At 40.2% G+C, this 21,270-nt stretch overlaps 1 protein-coding gene across 5 annotated transcripts in view; it reads right to left on the minus strand.

The window, feature by feature from the left end:
• Nucleotides 1–21,270, minus strand: part of COBL (cordon-bleu WH2 repeat protein) — a 331,678-nt gene that overhangs the window by 235,367 nt on the left and 75,041 nt on the right. For all 5 annotated transcript variants that reach the window (XM_072153170.1, XM_072153169.1, XM_072153165.1 and 2 more), the window contains one exon: nt 9,344–9,544. In XM_072153170.1, the coding sequence (XP_072009271.1) occupies nt 9,344–9,544 (201 nt within the window). The remainder of the gene's footprint in view (nt 1–9,343; nt 9,545–21,270) is intronic.

The following is a 21,270-nucleotide window of genomic DNA, read 5'->3' on the forward strand; positions in this document are numbered from 1 at the left end:
TATTTTTCATTTAGAGTGTGCCATCTGTTCCATCAGTGTTATATGCATTTTTTCATGTGTGAACTACACTTATTGATTCCAAACAACATTTTGTACGGTTTATAGTTCACACTGATTTATTTATATGGGACAAAAGGCAATATATTTATTGTTTGTTGGTGCAATGTGATATGTATTAATCTATTGTGGTCTTATACATGGGTCATGGTCAGATGTACTTATGAACTTTTTAGGTGTTTTTCATCTGATGTTATGTGGTGTCAATGTTCAATAAAGATTTGTATAGATTTTTGGCCTATACACACTTCCCTTTGTCTTTTGTTGGTGCTATTGTTATATTAGTGTGTTGGCCGCTTTTTGTTACTTTAAATTACCCTTTAGCTGTGCAGGTTTCTTTGTGTGTGATTAGTACATAAATACAGCGTCAGCATGCAGTTCAGTACACAAGTACAGTACTAGAAGCAAGCTTCGTACAGATACTCAGTACCAAGACCAATTCCCATTCGCACTGCACATTGCCACCAGTATATAGGTATCCAGCACACTGCAGCCGTCTCCCCCAGTATATAGGTAGCTCCAGGATACTGCAGCCATCCCCCCAGTGTGTAGGTAGCCCCAGCAGACTGCAGCCCTCCCAGTATATAGGTAGGCCCAGCTTAATGCAGCCTCCCCCCAGTATACAGGTAGCCCCAGCAAAATTCAGCTTCCCCCACCAAGTCTATAGGAAGCCCCAGCAAAATATGGCCCCCAAATTATATTAGTAGCCCCAGCACAATGCATATTTCCTCCAGCATATAGGTAGCCCTAGAGCAATACAGCACCCCCCGAGTGTTTAGGTAGCCCCAGCACAATGCAGCCCCCCCGTATATAGGTAGCCCCAGCACACTGCAGCCTCTCCCCACAGTATATAGGTAGACCAAGTACAATGCAGCCTTCCCCCATTATATTGGTTGCCCGAGCACACTGCAGCTACCCCCCCTCACTCCATGAGCCCTTTTCATATTTTTTAACGCTCCATTTTATATACATATATGTATATACCCACGTCAAGGAATGTTAAGAGGTGTGTCTATTTTTTTGCTGATTTGCCATAGGCTTCGTCATAAAATTGCCATGCTGCAGATTTCAAATAAGCATGGCAAATAAACTTTTTGTGAATTTTTATTCCAGTGTGTGGATGAGATAGGATGCTATAATACACAGGGGCTGGTCATACCAATTTTCAAACCACTATGTCTTTAACTCATAACTCTTCTTGAATCTGATGCCAGAACCATGGTTCTGCTATAGAACACAAGATACAGAAGTTTAAAGTGATGATCCTCCTCCTGCCTCTGAGTCTGATTCACCTCAAGAAAAATTAAAGTTTTCAACTAATTTTTATGAGACTTTGGAGGAGATATTTTAGAGGTAAATGGGCAAGATTACAAATCAAAGAAGGAATTCTAGAAATTACATTTCATAACTTACCAGAGCAGCTGCTGCTTTATTGAGGTAAACTCTGGTGGGAGGTTCCCTTTAGCATATGTCTTGCACCAATATTTAATCAGCGGTAGAACCAGCTTTTATTTTATGTCAAAAGAGTTCCTTTGTACCCAAGTAATTTTTTTTATTAGTATGCAATGCCACCGTTAACCGTCTGTAGGTTTACTGTATGTTTCCACCCCATAATAAAAACCTAATGCAAACAGAATCCCAATCTACACTGAACTATTCCAAAGCCAGAGCTGTAGTTATACATGTATATAGATTTGTCATATACTAAGGAGTGTTTCTAGGAACTGTGTATCATGCAGATTCCATAGCGGCAGCAATACTATGCATGGACTCCTACCCACCAGAGTATCGTGTAATTGGCACAATTACTGCAGCGTGTTTATACATGGACAATGCTGCAGACTAGGAGAGAAACCACACACTGATAAAAATCTTGATACGGCTGGCAGCTATTCTTAGCACCATTCTGTAATCAGCCTCCGAGCCCTGCTTCCATTATTTACAGGATGATACTTAAAACTTAGACTGGAAATGAAATAGCTGGCTGTGAAAATCATCCCATAAAGCCAATGAGCTGCTATATTAAGTATAGATTACATTTTTTATTACATTTCTTTTTTTAACAAACTACTGTAAACTGAATTATTAAAATGATGCCTATCCATTCCAATAGGGAATAGGGATAAAACTAATATAGATTATTTTGAAATAGTGTTCACTAATGTAATGCAAGCAAAAATATATTTATCTGAAGTGAATCTGTCAGGTCCTAAATGTTTTTAATAGGAAATAAAACAATGCAAAGATCACTTTTGGATATGTAAATCACCCAAACATTTGTAATAGGGACAGGCTTAAAGTGTCCATAGGCATCACTAGCTAAAAGTGTCACATACACAAAATGGGGGTACAATTTCAGTGATTCAGCAGCTCTGATAGAGCAGGCCAACCTTTCAGGCCGATTTGTTTTGAAAGATGAGCATCTATGCATTGCTTCAATGGTTTGTGGCCACAATAGAATGCTTTGTGTTCTGTTAGAGACCTCTACACAGCACTCCCCCTAATTCATTAATTCTTTTCAATAACTGTTATGATGAGTAAAAATATTGGATGTAAAATTGACTTTAAACATGGCTAAATATATTGGATAATACATCCCAAAAGATAAATTTTTTGGAGTCCTAATTATATCCTGGGTGTGGTATGAAATTTCACCCTTGTGGAGTCTAATACAGGCTAATCATTAATAAATGTGCTGCATTTTCATTTGTTTAGTCTTTTTGCCTAACCTACTGTAGAGCCCTGATAATAGCCTAATATGCCGGAGCATGCTACACTGGTCTGAGTTACCAAATTAAAATGGGGTTTACATAACAGAGAACTGGCATGGAACACAGCGATCTATTACGTGGATGTCTGCACAAAACCGGAACACATTATGTTAAATTAGGAAACAGGGTGTGGTGTTGTAGCACCCATTTTCTCATTGCATAATAAATTATTGTAGAAACTCCTTTCCAAATATATCCCAGATTACCATTTGTGTACAAGACAAGGAAGGAAACAAAACCAAATACTCTCCTGAACGCCATGGCGTTCCTTACTCCAGCAGTCCTTATTTACAGCCAGGGCCGGATTATAGGCGGGGCTCCCCACCATCTTGCCCCCCCTAGGGGCCCCCACCAGATCGCACCTCCCGTGCCCCCCCTCATGAGCCGAACGCCGCCCTCCGCCTCCGGGCATAGGTGAGCGCCTCCCCGGCGATCCAGCCCCTGCCTAAACTGCCCGCCCACTCATCCTGCTGCATGGGGAGCCCCCCCCCGCCACTCTGCCCCCCCCCCCTCCGGCACAGGTGACAAGCAACCCCGCTCGCTCCCCGCTCCGCTCAATCCCGGCTTAACACCGCCCCCGGCTCCCCGCCCCCTGCTCCGCTCACTCGCTCCCCGCTCCACTCAATCCCGGCTTAACATCGCCTCCGGCTCCCCGCCCCGCTCGCACCCCGCTCAACACCGCCTTCCCTTCCCCCCGCTCCGCTCGCTCACCACCCCCTGCTCCGCTCGCTCACCACCCCCCGCTCCGCTCGCTCACCACCCCCCGCTCCGCTCGCTCACCACCCCCCGCTCCCCTCGCTCACCACTCCCCGCTCCGCTCGCTCACCACTCCCCGCTCACCGCTCCACTCGCTCAATCCCCCCCCCGCCCCCCGCACGAAACATGCTCCTGCCAACCCCCCCCCTTCCCGGCCGAATAAGCGACCGACCGACTCCCCCCCCCCCTGGCGAACAAGCACTGGCAAGACCCCCCAACCCGCCCGAACAAACAGGCACCCGGTCAACCCTAACAGGTAAGTATATACATATGTGATTTTCTGTGTGTATATATGTATATACAGTGTATATGTGTATATATGTATATACAGTGTATATGTGTATATATGTATATACAGTGTATATGTGTATATACGTATATACAGTGTATTTATGCATCTACTGTGTATATATGTATGTATGTGTGTATATGTGTATATACAGTGTATATGTGTATATATGTATATACTGTGATTTTATGCATCTACTGTGTATATATGTATATACTGTATATACATTCATCTACTGTGTAAATGTGTATATATGTATATACTGTGTGTATATATGCATCTACTGTGTATATGTGTATATATGCATCTACTGTGTATATGTGTATATATGCATCTACTGTGTATATGTGTATATATGCATCTACTGTGTATATGTGTATATATGTATATACTGTGTATATATGCATCTACTGTGTATATGTGTATATATGTATATACTGTGTATATATGCATCTACTGTGTATATGTGTATATATGCATCTACTGTGTATATGTGTATATATGTATATACTGTGTATATATGCATCTACTGTGTATATGTGTATATATGTATATACTGTGTATATATGCATCTACTGTGTATATGTGTATATACCGTGTATTTATGCATCTACTGTGTATATGTGTATATACTGTGTATATATGCATCTACTGTGTATATATGTATATACTGTGTATTTATGCATCTACTGTGTATATATGTATATATGTATATACTGTGTATATATGCATCTACTGTGTACATGTGTATATACTGTGTATTTATGCATCTACTGTGTATATATGTATATACTGTGTATTTATGCATCTACTGTGTATATATGTATATACTGTGTATTTATGCATCTACTGTGTATATACTGTGTATAGATGCATATACTGTGTTTATACACGCATATATTTATATAAGCATATATGTGTGTACATTTATATATATGTGAATGATTTGGTTTTTGTATATACTGTGTATATGGAATGTATGTATATACTCTCTATATATATACATATGTACATATATATATGTTTTGTGCTGTCGCCGCTGTATGTAGCTGTGTTACTGGGGATGAGGCAGCTGTATGTAGCTGTGTTACTGGGGATGAGGCAGCTGTATGTAGCTGTGTTACTGGGGATGAGGCGGCTGTATGTAGCTGTGTTACTGGGGATGAGGCAGCTGTATGTAGCTGTGTTACTGGGGATGAGGCGGCTGTATGTAGCGGTGTTACTGGGGGCGAGGCGGCTGTATGTAGCGGTGTTACTGGGGATGAAGTGGCTGTATGTAGCGGTGTTACTGGGGATGAAGTGGCTGTATGTAGCGGTGTTACTGGGGATGAGGTGGCTGTATGTAGCTGTGTTACTGGGGATGAGGCGGCTGTATGTAGCGGTGTTACTGGGGATGAGGCGGCTGTATGTAGCGGTGTTACTGGGGATGAGGCGGCTGTATGTAGCTGTGTTACTGGGGATGAGGTGGCTGTATGTAGCTGTGTTACTGGGGATGAGGTGGCTGTATGTAGCTGTGTTACTGGGGATGAGGCGGCTGTATGTAGCGGTGTTACTGGGGGCGAGGCGGCTGTATGTAGCTGTGTTACTGGGGGGGAGGCGGCTGTATGTAGCTGTGTTACTGGGGATGAAGCGGCTGTATGTAGCTTTGTTACTGGGGTGAGGCAGCTGTATGTAGCGGTATTACTGGGGACGAGGCGGCTGTATGTAGCTGTGTTACTGGGAGCGAGGCGGCTGTATGTAGCTGTGTTACTGGGGGTGAGGCGGCTGTATGTAGCTGTGTTACTGGGGATGAGGTAGCTGTATGTAGCTGTGTTACTGGGGTGAGGCGGCTGTATGTAGCTGTGTTACTGGGGATGAGGCAGCTGTATGTAGCTCTGTTACTGGGGTGAGGCGGCTGTATGTAGCTGTGTTACTGGGGTGAGGTGGCTGTATGTAGCTGTGTTACTGGGGTGAGGCGGCTGTATGTAGCTGTGTTACTGGGGGTGAGGCGGCTGTGTATAGCTGTGTTACTGGCAGTGAGGCGGTTGTATGTAGCTGTGTTACAGCTGGGATAGTGGAAAGGAAGCAGGAGGACGTGTGTGTACGCTACACTTAGTGGGGGCCTCCACCAGATTTTGCGCCCAAGGGCCCCCACCAACCTTAATCCGGCCCTGCTTACAGCAGACTCCTACCACCACCTGCCTCACTGAGATCACTTTCAGTGTACCTTTTTATTCCCTGAAATCCTGTGACTGAAGATCTGAAGAAGGTCTACTCAGATCAAAACATCACACTAGTTTTGTAGATTGCTATCTTTTATCATAATATCTAAGTATATTTTTTTGCTAGTGAAAGTCAAATGTAGTTCTCATACGAAAGCCCAATCTTTGGTTAGGACACAAAATCAACAAATCTTCACTGTTAACCCCTTCCCGACGATGCCCTTTTTCGTTTTTGCGTTTTCATTTTTCACTCCCCACCTTAAAAAATCTATAGCTTTTTTATTTTTCCATATACAGAGCTGTGTTATGGCTAATTATCTGTATAACAAATTACACTTCAAAATTGTGGTATTTAATATTCCATGCCATGCATTGGAAACTAGAAAAAAAATCCCAAATGCAGTGAAATTGGTGAAAAAACGCATTTGCGTCGTGTTCTTGTGGGCTTGGATTTTACGAAAAATTTACAAAAATGGTTTACAAAAATTAAAACCTCCTGTACAAAAGAAAATTTGGGGATTTTGCCATCTTCTCACGCTAATAACTTTTTTATACTTTGGTATACATAGCTTTGGGAGGTGTCGTTTTTTGCGACTTTTGATGACATTTACAATGTTATCATTTTTAGGACAGTACGACCTTTTGATCACTTTTTATAGAATTTATATTTTAAGTACCATTTTCAACTTTGGGCACTATTTTCCGGTACGGGGTTAAACGCAGTGAAAAAAGCTTATTATATTTTTATAGATCGGGCCTTTTCAGATGCATCGATACCTAATGTGTTTATAATTTTTACTGTTTATTTATATTTATATCAGTTCTAGGGAAAGGGGGGTGATTTGAATTTTTTATGTTTTTTTATTCTAATATTTTTTTTTTAACTTTTTTAAATCATTTTTATTTTTACTATTTTTCAGACTCCCTAGGGTACTTCAACCCTAGGTTGTCTGATCGATCAGACAGTATGGCAGTATATGGGGATTTTCCTCCTCATTCATTACAATGTGCTGATAGCACATTGTAATGAAAGGGTTAACACGAACCAGCCTCGGGTCTTCGGAAGACCCAAGGCTGTCATGGTGATGGATGGCGGTGCCATCTTTTTGAAGCTAGTGCCAATCGGCAGGGAAACACGCCACGCTAGGCGATCTCCGTCAGCTCCATAGAGATTAATGGAGCAGAATGGTCATGCATGGCCGTCTGCTCCATTAGTCTGAACAGACCCCTCATTTTCGCAATCTGTGTGGTCTCAGCTCTAAGACCCCACTGATCAGCAAGTTAGGCCCTATCCCGTGTATATTGCTTAACTTTAGTTTGTGGGAAAACCCCTTTAACCTATTAGTTACCATGGTCAAAGGCTATAATTTCACCTGAACAGAAACTTCATATGGGCGCTGCCATATTGCTGCCAAACGGCACTCTCTCCGTGACATCATCAGCGGTCGCTAATTGGTTGTCACGACAGCTGGAAGCCTCTGGGAGGCTTTTATGGCTGCCAAGTAAGACTCTTATCACAGCCTTTCAGAGGCAGGCTGTTATAAAAAAGAAAACTGTATATTCACAAAATAATAGTAGTTGATAAAAAAATAAATTATAATTATAATTAAAAAATATTATTATATTTCCTATAACATACATATTATATTATTAAAAAGAAAAAAAAGGAAATATTCTAATAACCCCACTGCAGGGGTGCTGCAGGCTATATACTAGGGTGCTGGCAGGCTATATACTACAGGAGCTGGCAGACTGTATACTAGAGGGACTGGCTGGCTATGTACTACAGTGGGATGGAGGCTATATACTACAGGGGACTGGCAGGCTATATACTACAGGGGGCTGGCAGGCTATATACTACAGGGCCTGGCAGGCTATATACTACAGGGGGCTGGCAGGCTATATACTAGGGAGGCTGTGACAAATGCATTACCTACCCTTGGCTTATACTCAAGTCAATAGGTTTTTTCAGTTTTTTGTGTTAAAATTAGGGGTCTCAGCTTATACTTGGGTCGGCTTATACTAGAGTATATACGGTACAATTTGTCCCGCAAAAAAACAAACCCTAGTACATCTCTGTAAATAGAAAAATAAAAAGGTTTAGGCTTTTGGAATGCAGGAAGTGAAAAAAACTGTAAATTGCACGATCCTTCATAAGGGGGTAAAATTATGCCAATGAGCCAGAAGGGTTTCTGAGGATGATAACATAGTCCCTCTATGCTGCAGCTGTACAGGAGTGTATCACCCTCCCCCCTCTACTACCTCAGCACCCCCCGCCACCATCACTATGCCTGATCTAATCTCATTGCTGCACAGGAAGTTCAAGCACACATTGGGGAGGGGAGTGCTACTTGCACATTGTAACATCATGGGAAGCTTCAGCATGGTGGAGCTCCTGGTTGTTATAGCATCATTATAAAAGTTGATTTTAGAAGGAAGGACGACCTAAATAACAAAAAAGATTACCACAGTCAAATTGCTTGGATCTATAAGTAAGTATCCCTGGTTTAAGATACTTGATTTTGATGGAAGATTTTCTTTGAAGGTGTTCTCCCACATGCTGACAAAGCCAACCTTTCAATATTAAAGCACTGGTGATCTCACCACTGGCCACTGACCACTGGAACCACCAGTAACGTCTTCCTTGATTAGGTCTCATTGTCTTGTTTATTGACCTCCAAAACCATGTTACTACTTTTGTGTTTCATTTCATGCATACTTATGTTGGTAAGCTATATTTCATCTATTTTATTTTAAAAAAAATATTTTTTGCAAAATAACATTAATCTCAGTATTACAGAGTGGCAAGACTTAAGAAACTGAAACACTGTAACGCAACATTTTGTACCAGTGAACATGGATGGTCATGGATGTCTATAACAACACATTCCTGAGTTCAATTTCATATTGATATAATTTAATACATTATTATGACATGATAACAATATTCTCAAAATACGGCAACTCACAACACAACTAGTGAGTAGTGGCAAAAATACAAATACATCATATCACCCAGTGACACAATATTGTCACAAAATATCACCTGGAAGAAAATGCATATCAGGATATGTCCAGCCAAAAAAAAGGGTAAGGAAGAACACATGGACCCTCCAATGGACCCAACTAACTACAAGAGATCATTCAAACTTGTAATACCCCCAGCTTAGATCAGGTGATTAGCACTTAAAGTCCTATTCCTACCATCAAATTTTACTGAATCTGAGACTGAGATTAAAAACAATTCTAAACATCTCAATTTTACTTACCTGCCATCCACAGTGACAGGTTTTTCATCACCATCTGGTAAAAATATTGTGAGATCCACCTTCCTATGCAGAACATTTTCTTTAGACTCTTCTGAATTTTGCTTTCCTGTTCCCTCAGATTCGGAAGATGACATGTGCTCCATTCGTGGTTTGGAAGCAGACTGTATTGGTGGTGGAGGAGCACGAGCTTTTATTTTTTTACTAGAAAACAAAAAATAAAAGTGTGTTTTATACTTTGTTATGTATTTTCGTTAGTGCAGCAGAATCTATTTGCAAGAGATAAATTACATTTGTAGCCAAATTTAACTTAACAGTTAACTTGGCCAATCTCAACTTGACTTTTTCCATTGCTTTATATGGCTTTTGTTTGGTGATATCCTGGTGCAGAGTGTTACCAAATTTATGTTAAGTCTGGCAACATCTGTATACTAACGGAGACACTGTCACCAGCAATTACACTATTAAACTACCAGCACCCTCAGTTAGGGTATGAAATATCCTTTCAAGCATTCTTTTAGGTTAAACCTCTATATATCCCTACATTTTTCTTTCTTTTTTTTTTATATAAAGCCTACAATAAAATATTAGTAACTGGCATAAAAAAACATACATAACCTATTTGCACACGCTGCATATTGCATACGGATTAGCCATTTATAAAACAGCAACAGAAAAAAGGCTTCCAAAATCCATAATGAGCTCCAGTCATATTATACACTCACCGGCCACTTTATTAAGTACACCTGTCCAACTGCTCGTTAACACTTAATTTCTAATCAGCCAATCACATGGCGGCAACTCAGTGCATTTAGGCATGTAGACATGGTCAAGACAATCTCCTGCAGTTCAAACCGAGCATCATATGGGGAAGAAAGGTGATTTGAGTGCCTTTGAACGTGGCATGGTTGTTGGTGCCAGAAGGGCTGGTCTGACTATTGCAGAAACTGCTGATCTACTGGGATTTTCACGCACAACCATCTCTAGGGTTTACAGAGAATGGTCCGAAAAAGAAAAAACATCCAGTGAGCGGCAGTTCTGTGGGCGGAAATGCCTTGTTGATGCCAGAGGTCAGAGGAGAATGGGCAGACTGGTTCAAGCTGATAGAAAGGCAACAGTGACTCAAATCGCCACCCGTTACAACCAAGGTAGGCAGAAGAGCATCTCTGAACGCACAGTACGTCGAACTTTGAGGCAGATGGGCTACAGCAGCAGAAGACCACACCGGGTGCCACTCCTTTCAGCTAAGAACAGGAAACTGAGGCTACAATTTGCACAAGCTCATCGAAATTGGACAGTAGAAGATTGGAAAAACGTTGCCTGGTCTGATGAGTCTCGATTTCTGCTGCGACATTCGGATGGTAGGGTCAGAATTTGGCATCAACAACATGAAAGCATGGATCCATTCTGCCTTGTATAAACGGCTCAGGCTGGTGGTGGTGGTGTCATGGTGTGGGGAATATTTTCTTGGCACTCTTTGGGCCCCTTGGTACCAATTGAGCATCGTTGCAATGCCACAGCCTACCTGAGTATTGTTGATGACCATGTCCATCCCTTTATGACCACAATGTACCCAACATCTGATGGCTACTTTCAGCAGTATAATGCGCCATGTCATAAAGCTGGAATCATCTCAGACTGGTTTCTTGAACATGACAATGAGTTCACTGTACTCAAATGGCCTCCACAGTCACCAGATCTCAATCCAATAGAGCATCTTTGGGATGTGGTGGAACGGGAGATTCGCATCATGGATGTGCAGCCGACAAATCTGCGGCAACTGTGTGATGCCATCATGTCAATATGGACCAAAATCTCTGAGGAATACTTCCAGCACCTTGTTGAATCTATGCCACGAAGAATTGAGGCAGTTCTGAAGGCAAAAGGGGGTCCAACCCGTTACTAGCATGGTGTACCTAATAAAGTGGCCGGTGAGTGTATGTTGGAGTGCCAGAAGACCAACTCATTACAGCACACTGTATATGTAATACTGATAATGAATAGTAATAATAATAATCTTTATTTATTTAGCGCCATCAAATTCCGAAGAGCATTACAAATCAGAGGGGATATATACAAATATAATATTACATTAAAAAGAACAAACAGTCATATGGAACAATAGGAGTGAGAGCCTTGCCCAGAGAGGGCATTCCAGAGAATTGGAGCAACTCAGGAGAAGTCCTGGATACGTGCATGGGAGGTTCTAATTAAGGTAGAGATTAATCTAATGAATATGAAAAAAATAAAAAATCTTATTATAGAAAAATTTGTAGAAAAAGGATATAAAAAGGACCAACTTGAAAAACTAGGTGATGAAATAAAAACTAAAGATTGGCGCGATTTAAGGGAAGTTAAAAATTATTCTACAAATAGAGATATAACAAAAGTCTATTCATATCTATTTGATCTTCATGATCGTCATGCTACAATGATTTAAAAAAACAATTTTAAAACAATGGAATTTACTCCGTTTTGAACCACAATATGGTGTTTTATTTAAAGAACGTGCGCATTTTGCAAATAGAAAAGTTAAATCTGGCAGATTGAATGATTCGAGCAGATATTAATACAATTAAACCCACTAAACAAACAGTTCTAGGTGCAAAACATAAAGGTACATTCGTTTGCTTATCTTGTCAAACTGTAATTCAATCATATAAAGTGACACAAGTCAGAATCCAAAAAATGGGGCTGAGCCTTAGGCCCCTTTCACACTTGCGTTTTTCACACGCGTTTTCTGCGCGTGCTTTTGACGCGCAGAACTTGCATTGCACTCTGACCCATTGTAATCAATGGGTCTTTTCAGACTTGCATTTTTTTTCACGCACACATGCGCGTTTTTTTTAACACGCGTTTAAATCTCGACATGCTCTACTTTTGCAAGTCACGCGCGTGAAAAACGCACCATACAAGTCTATGGAGATGCATCAAAAACGCATTGCACTCTGAGACACTTGCAAGTGCAATGCAAGTGCAATGCGTTTTTCACGCATCCATTGCCATAGAAAAGATAGAGCTCAGTCCTGAGTCCATTTCAAGCGCGTTTTCTGCGCGTGAAAAACGCATTGAAATTGCATTGAAATTGCATCAAAAACGCGCGTGAAAAACTGAGACACTGAACAAACTCTGACTGAAAACTGATTGCACTCTGATGCAAAATGCGCGCTTTTCACTGACCAAAAACTGATCGCACCCTGATCAAACTCTGACGTGAAATGCAACGCGAGTGTGGAAGGGGCCTTAAGCTACAAAATGTCTGCGCCCTGGGGGAGTTAAAATGCCATCATGTCAATATGGACCAAAATCTCTGAGGAATGCTTCCAGCACCTTGTTGAATCTATGCCACGAAGAATTGAGGCAGTTCTGAAGGCAAAAGGGGGTCCAACCCGTTACTAGCATGGTGTACCTAATAAAGTGGCCGGTGAGTGTATATGCATACGAGTTGTGTGTATTCGTACATATGCGAGTGTGTGTGTAAATATTGTAAGAGGACAAGTAGTGAAATTGTTGATGACAGGAATGTGTCACCAAGGTACCTGGCCTTGATGATGTAAAAACCCAGTAGCTGTTGCCAGTAATGTTATGTTACTGAGAAGTTTTTCCTGCTGTAGTTCGGGTCTGGGTTTTTATGGAGTGACCAAAGAGTCTGGGTGGGGAGGACGCTCCCTTACTCCAGCCCAGGTTTTGCTGCTCAGGTGAGAGGAGCTGTGTATGAGTGGGAAGAAGCTGGTGTCCTCCATGTGCTGTGGGAGGAAAGCTGTCTCAGAGTTCCTGGGAGTGCTATACTGCTGCCCTGGTGAGATAGTTCCATTTGAGTTTGTTATACCTGAAGAAAGGACTGTTTATAAGCTGAAGAAAGCGTGTTTATTTTGCTTAAAGAGACAATAAATCTCATTTTACTTTTTCACCTTCAACTGTGTCTATGCTTAAACAGTATATACTGGTGAGCTAAACCCCCACATATAATATATGTTTGTATATAGATATTTTTTCACATTTTATCCTATTTATTTTTTTGCTGAATCCTGTTTTTTTGCTGTGTGATCTGTACTATATGCTTGCCCCTGTGCAATTAGGATCTCAGACTGGATAGTGGATGCATTAGTGTCCTACTAGAAACCATGACAAATCCAGGGACTACAAGTGAATGCAGTGCTGGAGAACACTTCTGAAGATTATCTATCCATAACATTTTCGGGAGTGTGGTATTTTGAGAAAATTGTTGACGTACCGTGTTAGCCAGGAAAAAATCTGATGTAAAAACTACAAAAGTGCTTAAGGAACGATACCTTTATTGGCTAACCAGAAAAATTATATTTGGTGCAATCTTTCAGGGCACATAGGCCCCTTCTTCAGGCATGGATACAAATGAAGCACTGAGAGAAAAACACAAGATTTGATGGATGTTACAATAAGATAATTAGTACATATGGTGAGACTCAATTAAGATAAGCTGGGGAAATAAAACCGGAGTAGGGTGATGGGGAGGAAGGGTGATGGGGAGGGGGGGTGATGGGGAAGGGGGTGGCCTATGATGGCAGGGGTCTGGAGTTAGTCTCTTGTGGGGATTGAAGTGAGTCCATGTAATGAGCCATAAACCCAGGTGCAATATTGAGGTCTTGTGTCAGTGACTGGAAGGTCATCATCAGTTTGAACTCCCAGGTTTTCCTTTTTCTGTTGTCCTTAAAGTCACCTTTCAGTATTAGGACCTTTAACCCCTTAAGGACGCAGGGTTTTTCCGCTCATTTCTCGCTCTCCAACTTCAAAAATCCATAACTTTTTCATTTTTACGTGTACAGACCTGTGTGAGGGCTTATTTTGTGCGTAACAAATTTTACTTTCCCGTAATGTTATTTATTTTAACATGCCGTGTACTGCGAAGTTGAAAAAAAATTCCAAATGTGGAAAAATTGAAAAAAAAACCCGCCACGTTCTTGTGGGCTCAGTTTTTTCGACTTTGACTGTGCACTCAAAATAACACCTCAGCTTTATTATTTGGTTCGGTGCGATTGCGGTGATATCAAATTTATATAATTTATATTATTGTGTTTTAATACATTTTCAAAAATTAAACGAATGTGTACAAAAAAGGAAAAAAAATTTTTCCATCTTCTGAAGCTAATAACTTTTTCATACTTTGGTGCACGGAGATGTGTGAGGTGTCATTTTTTGCGAAATGAGGCGACGTTTTCATTGCTACCATTTTGAGGTCTGTGCGACATTTTGATAATTTTTTTATTTAATTTTTTATGTGATGTAAAAAGGTGTAAAAGTCGCATTACGGACATTTGGGCGCCATTTCCCGTCTCGGAGGTCACCGCCGGCCGTAACCGTTTTTATATTTTGATAGGTCTGGCATTTTGGGATGCAGCGATACCTAATATGTTTGTGATTTTTACTGTTTATTATGTTTTATATTAGTTCTAGGGAAAGGGGGGTGATTAGAATTTTTAATATTTTATTAATTTTTTTTATTTTTTAAACTTTTTTTTTTCTTTTTTTTCCACTATTTCTTAGACCATCTAGGGTACATTAACCCTAGATGGTCAGATCGCTCCTACCATATACTGCAATACTTCTGTATTGCAATATATGGCATTTTTGCAGGTCATTCATTACAATGAGCCACTGGCTCATTGTAACGAATCTCCAGAAGCCATGTAGCCTCGTGTCAAAAGAAGACCCGAGGCTACCATGGTAACCGATCGCCGGCCCCCTGATGACGTTCGGGGGCGCGGCGATCGTAATAAAGATGGCGGCGGCCGCGCGCCGGCGGCAATGACAGGGTTAATAGCCGCGATCGGTGCAAGCACTGACCGCGGTTATTAGCGGTGGGGGTTTTCTGCAAAATGCAAAAACCCCCAGAGCGTTATGGGGTTAAATACTTCTCGCTGTGGCCTGGTCCAGAAAAGTGTTTTCCCACAGGTGTGTCCATCCCCTTACTTATGGTGGGTCTGTGAGAATTCACCCTGCTCTGAAGTTTTTGTTGAGTCTCCCCAATGTATATATTACCATAAATACTTGAGTATAAGCCTAGTTTTTCAGCACAAAAAAATGTGCTGAAAACCCAAACTCGGCTTACACTCTAGTAAAAAAAAGTATAGGTTTTACCAGGTTTTTGTGGTAAAATTAGGGGCCTCGACTTATACTTGGCTCGGCTTATACTCAAGTATATACGGTATTTTTGCGACACCTCATGCAAAGTATCATGTACACAACATAGGAGGATTTACAGGAGAATGTGCCTGGGATTTTATACTCCTGTTGTGTGTTGGGGATGTGGGCTGTGCTTGATGATAGAACATGGGCACAAGTCTTGTACCTTTTGTTGTGGCAGGGAAAAGTGCCCGTCTGTGTTGGTGGTGAGAGGGCACTTCTTACCAGGAAATTACTCATGTTTGGTGGCTGTTTGTAGGCAAGGAGGGGTAGGTCCGGGAATGTGTCCTTTAGCCTGTTGTCCTTATGAAGAATTGCTTGGAGATCTGCTGCAATTTTCTTCAAAATCTTCATTTGGGGGTTGTACATGACCACCAGGGGTACTCTACACTTGTCCTCTTTCTGTTGGTATTCCAGCAGGCTGCTCCTTGGAACCCTTGTAGCTTTGTGTATCTATAAGCAGGGGGTGATATCCCTGTTGTAAGAATGTTCTTCTTAGTGATAGAAGGTGTTGTTCTCTATCCTCACTCTCTGAGCAGATCCGGATGTATCTCAGAGCTTGGCTGTAGACAATAGATTTCTTGATATGTTTTGAATGAAAACTGTTCCACTTTAGGTACGCTGGACGGCCTGTAGGTTTCTGATAAATTGTAGTTTGTATGCTGTTGTCCATAATGTACACGGTTGTGTCCAGGAAATGTACCTTAGATTTTGAGTAGTCCAGAATATTTCATTAGATGCTGAAAAAGTGTTGTTAATGTTCATGGCGATGGCCTAGACAAGTTTAATATAGCGGGAAATATTCATAATTTTGTTTCAGCATTATACTCCTCCCCACTCCCTCCTTCCATGGCATGCTTTCCACATGATGCCCTGCTGTTTATTTTGGATCCAGCAAAATAAATGGCCGATTCATATAGCACATTTTGATCAGAACATTGTATCAGTGCCTCAAAATTTTATATTTCATACTTGGATCCTTAAACAATCCTTTAATGCTTTTACTGTAAACTGTGGATTACCATCTCCTGGAGATAATCACGAGAGACACCTCTGTCTTATTTCATGTTTTCACACTAATGACAAATGAGTCAGACAGGGAACAGAAAGTATCATTAACATATGTCTTGTTAAATGTAGCAAAAGGATGCTTCCTCGCCCACTGGCTGGAATCATCAGTCCCCTCTATATAATAAGTTAACACTGGTGAAGCTTTATCTATTGAGGCAGAGAGACACTAGAACAGTGATGGCAAACCTTTTAGAGGCCGAGTGCCCAAACTACAACAAAGACCCACTTATATATCGCAAAGTGCCAACACAGAAATTTCATTTGTGATTTATACTCCCTTCTCTGTCACAGTTTTCATTCATACCAGCACCTGAGGACACCAATAAAGCAGAAAATAGTCCCAGGTAGAGCTGTCACTTTAAAATAGCTCTGTGCACAGCAAGTCCTGGGCTGTCTGGGACTGCAGGAAGATGCCTGGACTCATCTCTGGTGATGGCCTGAGTGCCCACAGAAAGGGCTCTGAGTGCCACCTCTGGCACCAGTGCCATAGGTTAGCCATCACTGCACTAGAACATCATAATTTAGAATAATAATAAGAAATGGAAAAAATTTATAATAGCACATCTTACAGCAGAATGATATACAGGCAGTCCCCGGGTTACGTACAAGATAGGTTGTGTAGGTTTGTTCTTAAGTTGAATTTGTATGTAAGTCGGAACTGTATACTTTACAATTTTAACCCCAGCCAATTTTTTTAGGTATCTGTGACAGGTGGATTTTAAAAATGTTGAATTGTCATCAGAACCAGGATTAACAATAAAGCTTAGTTGCAGACACCTTTAATAACTGTTATAGCTGATTATTGTAGCCTAGGGCTAAAGTACAGTAAATCACCAATTAACAGAGGTCCGTTTGTAACTAGGGGTCATCTGTAAGTCGGGTGTTCTTAAGTAGGGGACTGCCTGTACAGTTTCAATACACCACATGGTACAACACGGAAAGTCTGAAGGGCACTGTGGGGAGGATACGAGTTGAGGACAATGGTGATAACTTAGAGGGGATGATACACATTAAGGTTACCATTAAGTGTAAATGTTAATTTCTTGCTCTTAATAAAGCTGATTTTCATTAAAAAAAAATGTATGTGCAGTCCTGTGAGTGACGTAAAGAGAACCTTTCATCACGAAGGGCATTTATCAGTGATTTCGGGTTCCAAAAGGGCATGTTATGCTCAACTTAACCCCTTCATGCTCCGTGACGGATATATCAGCCACAGAGCTATGAAGGGTGTATAAAGAGGTCTCACGGGCTGAGCCCTCTTCATACAGAGATGGGCTTTGCTGCATATCGCAGCAAAGACCCATTGCTAACACCCGCGGTCGGTGCTTGCCCGCACTCGGGCGTTAACCTTTTCTATGCCGCTGGCAAAGTCGCCAGCGGCACTGAAAACATGGCTCATCGGTTGCCATGACAGCCTCGAGTCTTCGTTTGACTTTTACACCTTTTGCATGACATAAAAAATGTAATAAAAAATTATCAAAATGTTGCACAGTCCTCAAAATGGTAGCAATGAAAACGTCGGCTCATTTTGCATAAAATGACTCCTTAACACAGCTCTGTACCCCAAAGTATGAAAAAGTTATTAGCTTCAGAACATGGCAAATTTTTCCCTTTTTCGTACACATTCGTTTAATTTTTAAAAATGTATTAATAAAACCTGTATAAATTTGGTATCACCAACATCGCACCAAACCAAATAAAGTAGAGGTGTTATTTGGAGCGCAGAGTGAAAGTCGTAAAAACTGAGCCTACAATTTTAATTGCCTTTAATTTTTCCACATTTGGAATTTTTTTCCAGCTTCTTACTACATGGCAGGGAATAATAAATAACATAACAGGAAAGTAAAATTTGTTACGCACAAAATAAGCCCTCACACAGCTCTGTACATGGAAAAATGAAAAAGTTATGGATTTTTGAAGATGGAGAGCGAGAAATGAGCAAAAATACCCTGCGTCGTTAAGGGGTTAAATAATGTTTTGATAAGTCCTTAAATTGTTTTACTCTTTTACAATCCTTTAATTTATCTTACCTGATTGGCTCCCTTCCAAATTCCTGTGGCGAATCCCGTGGTAGGGAGCGGACTTCAAATCTAAATGGTCGTCTGCAGGGGAAGGAGGAGATGTGGGAGCGGCTGATATGAAGAGTAGTGAGGAGCAATGCTGAAGAGAGGAGGGATGTGAGAAGAGGACCATTTAGACTTGAAATGTGCTTTCCCCTAGGACTCAGCATGGGATTCCGGCAAGGGAGCCAGGTAATATAAACTAAAAGATTGGAAAGAAGTAAAACAATTTAAGGACTAAACATAACATGATTTGTATTGAGAATTACATGCACTTTTGGAACCTGTCACCACTGAAAAATACTTTTTTTGATGACATAAAAAATACTTTTTATTTCCTTTAATTAGTTATACAGCCAAATAGAAACTAAACTTCAATTTATCTCAAGTCATTATAGCTAAGGCTCAGCCCCATTTTTTGTATTCAAACGTGCGTCGCTTTATATGGTTATAACTTTTGAATACTGTTACTTATTAAAGCGATTCTGAAATTAGTTTTTTTTTTCCCCCCACATGTCGTACTTCATTTTAGTGGTAAATGTTGGCTGATAAGTTTTGTTTATTTACAAAAAAAAAAAGAAAAAATGATGTGTTTTCAGGCAGATATATTTACCACCTAAATAAGTTGCTGAATAACATTTTCCCATATGTCTACTTTACATTTTCATAATTTTTGAAATGTCTGGATAATTTATTTTGATGTCAAGCGGCTCACAAGTCGAATATCGATTTTCCGTATTTTCAGAATTGACTATTTTTTGATAAATGCTGTTTTGAATGAAATGTTAAATATTTAGCATTAAAACCCCCTATATAATCAACCCATTTTCAAATCTGCACCCCTCAAACTATCAGAAACAGCTTTTAGGAAGATTGTTAACCCCTTGAGATCTTCATAGTAATAGTAATTAAATCAAAATGAAGGTATAATATAGAATGGTCAAAATTTGTCAGTTATACGTTCATTTAGCCCTAAAACTTACACATTTCCAAAGGATAAAAAGAGAAAACCCATCTTAAAATTTGTTACACAATTTCTCCCGAGTACAGAGACCACCCCACGTGTGGCAGTTACTTATTTTATGGGCACACAGCGAGATTTGGAAGGGAAGGAGCGCCCTGCAGGCTATAAAATTTTATTAATTCAAGAGTAGATAGGAATGAGTTCTGTGCTGGATTTTGTTCCTTTTTTTTTTTTTTTTTTGGTGTTCACCGTATAGCCTAATAATCATCTTATCTTTTATTTTATAGGTCGACACAATTAAAGGGATACCATGCATGAATATTTTTACTTATGTTTTACTAAATTTGCCAAATAAAACCCTAATGTAGGGAAAAATCTATCATTTTTGCATTGCCGTCATCCAAGTGGCATAACATTTTTACTTTTTTGGTTACAGAGCTGGTTGATGGCTTTTTTTTTTTGCGGGACATAGTGGTTTGCAAAAGTATTATTCTGGAGTACATATGATTTTTTGATCACTTTTTATTGCATTTTTTGGTGGGATTAAACAGGTAAAAATCATAAATTTTTATATGTGGGGTTTGTGGTATGATTTTAATTTTTTTGTGCATTATATATCTCTATATATGTTTTGGGGTTTATGGCCATTTTTATTGATTGATTTATTAGTGTATTTTTCTTATTGAATAACTATGCTGGATCGGCTCCGCTGCAGAGCCGAACCAGCATTGGCTCAGCTCCAATAGTGGAAGAAAGCGCAGTACTTGTACGGCGCAGAGCGCTAAGGGGTTAATAGACTCAATACATTTTCACAATGCACATTTATATCATAAGATGGTAATATACACTATTACATCATTCACTGGACACTGAAAGCTAAAATTTACATTAGGGTCAAATGGGACTATACAAAAGTACAGGTGGTGGTGGTACTGCAGACATGTGTTTTATAATGTTGACATATTAACTGCACATGTTTAAGAAAGCCTTTGTGTTTTTTTTCTTCCAAAAAGAAAGCTACTTTTGTCCATGAAAAACAATAGCCTCAATCAGTACAAGATATAAAATAATCCACAATATTGGTGTGTGGTTTAAATGGAATCAGTTTGGTCTCAATTACACAGATTTCTTACCAATTAGACCCGTCTTACATAGACTGAACTTGGGAACTCCTCAAAAATATATGAATAAAATGCTAAGCGGCTCAGGGAAGAATATCTTGTCACTCCACTAAATGTCTTGTACTTTTGTGCCACTGTACTTATTATTGTTAGATAGTTTCTGAGTGCCCGATAGTTGTCTCTCCAGTGACCACCAGGTGTACAGTGCATCCATGCTAGGTGTCAGTTATAGAATATTCCTTGCAAACTATTTAAGAAGATAATAAAACAATCTATTGAGGACTCTTGAGATCCTACATCAGCTTTAAGATGATGTGCTAACATCTGCAGCTCAGTTATTGAGAATTTTACCTATGTAAAGACGGAAAAGGGCTACAGTATGTTTAACATGAAAATATTTACCAGATTAGCCATTAAATTAAATGGACAATCATAATGCTGGTGAAATGAACAGAAGCAAAACGGTGCTGCATTTTAAGCAATAAAACAGAGGATGGAACCTTGGTCAATATTCTTTAAGATGTATTAATACAATAGTTTTCAGGCAATGTATGG

Source organism: Engystomops pustulosus, chromosome 5, assembly GCF_040894005.1.
Source record: "Engystomops pustulosus chromosome 5, aEngPut4.maternal, whole genome shotgun sequence".
NCBI lineage: Eukaryota > Metazoa > Chordata > Amphibia > Anura > Leptodactylidae > Engystomops > Engystomops pustulosus.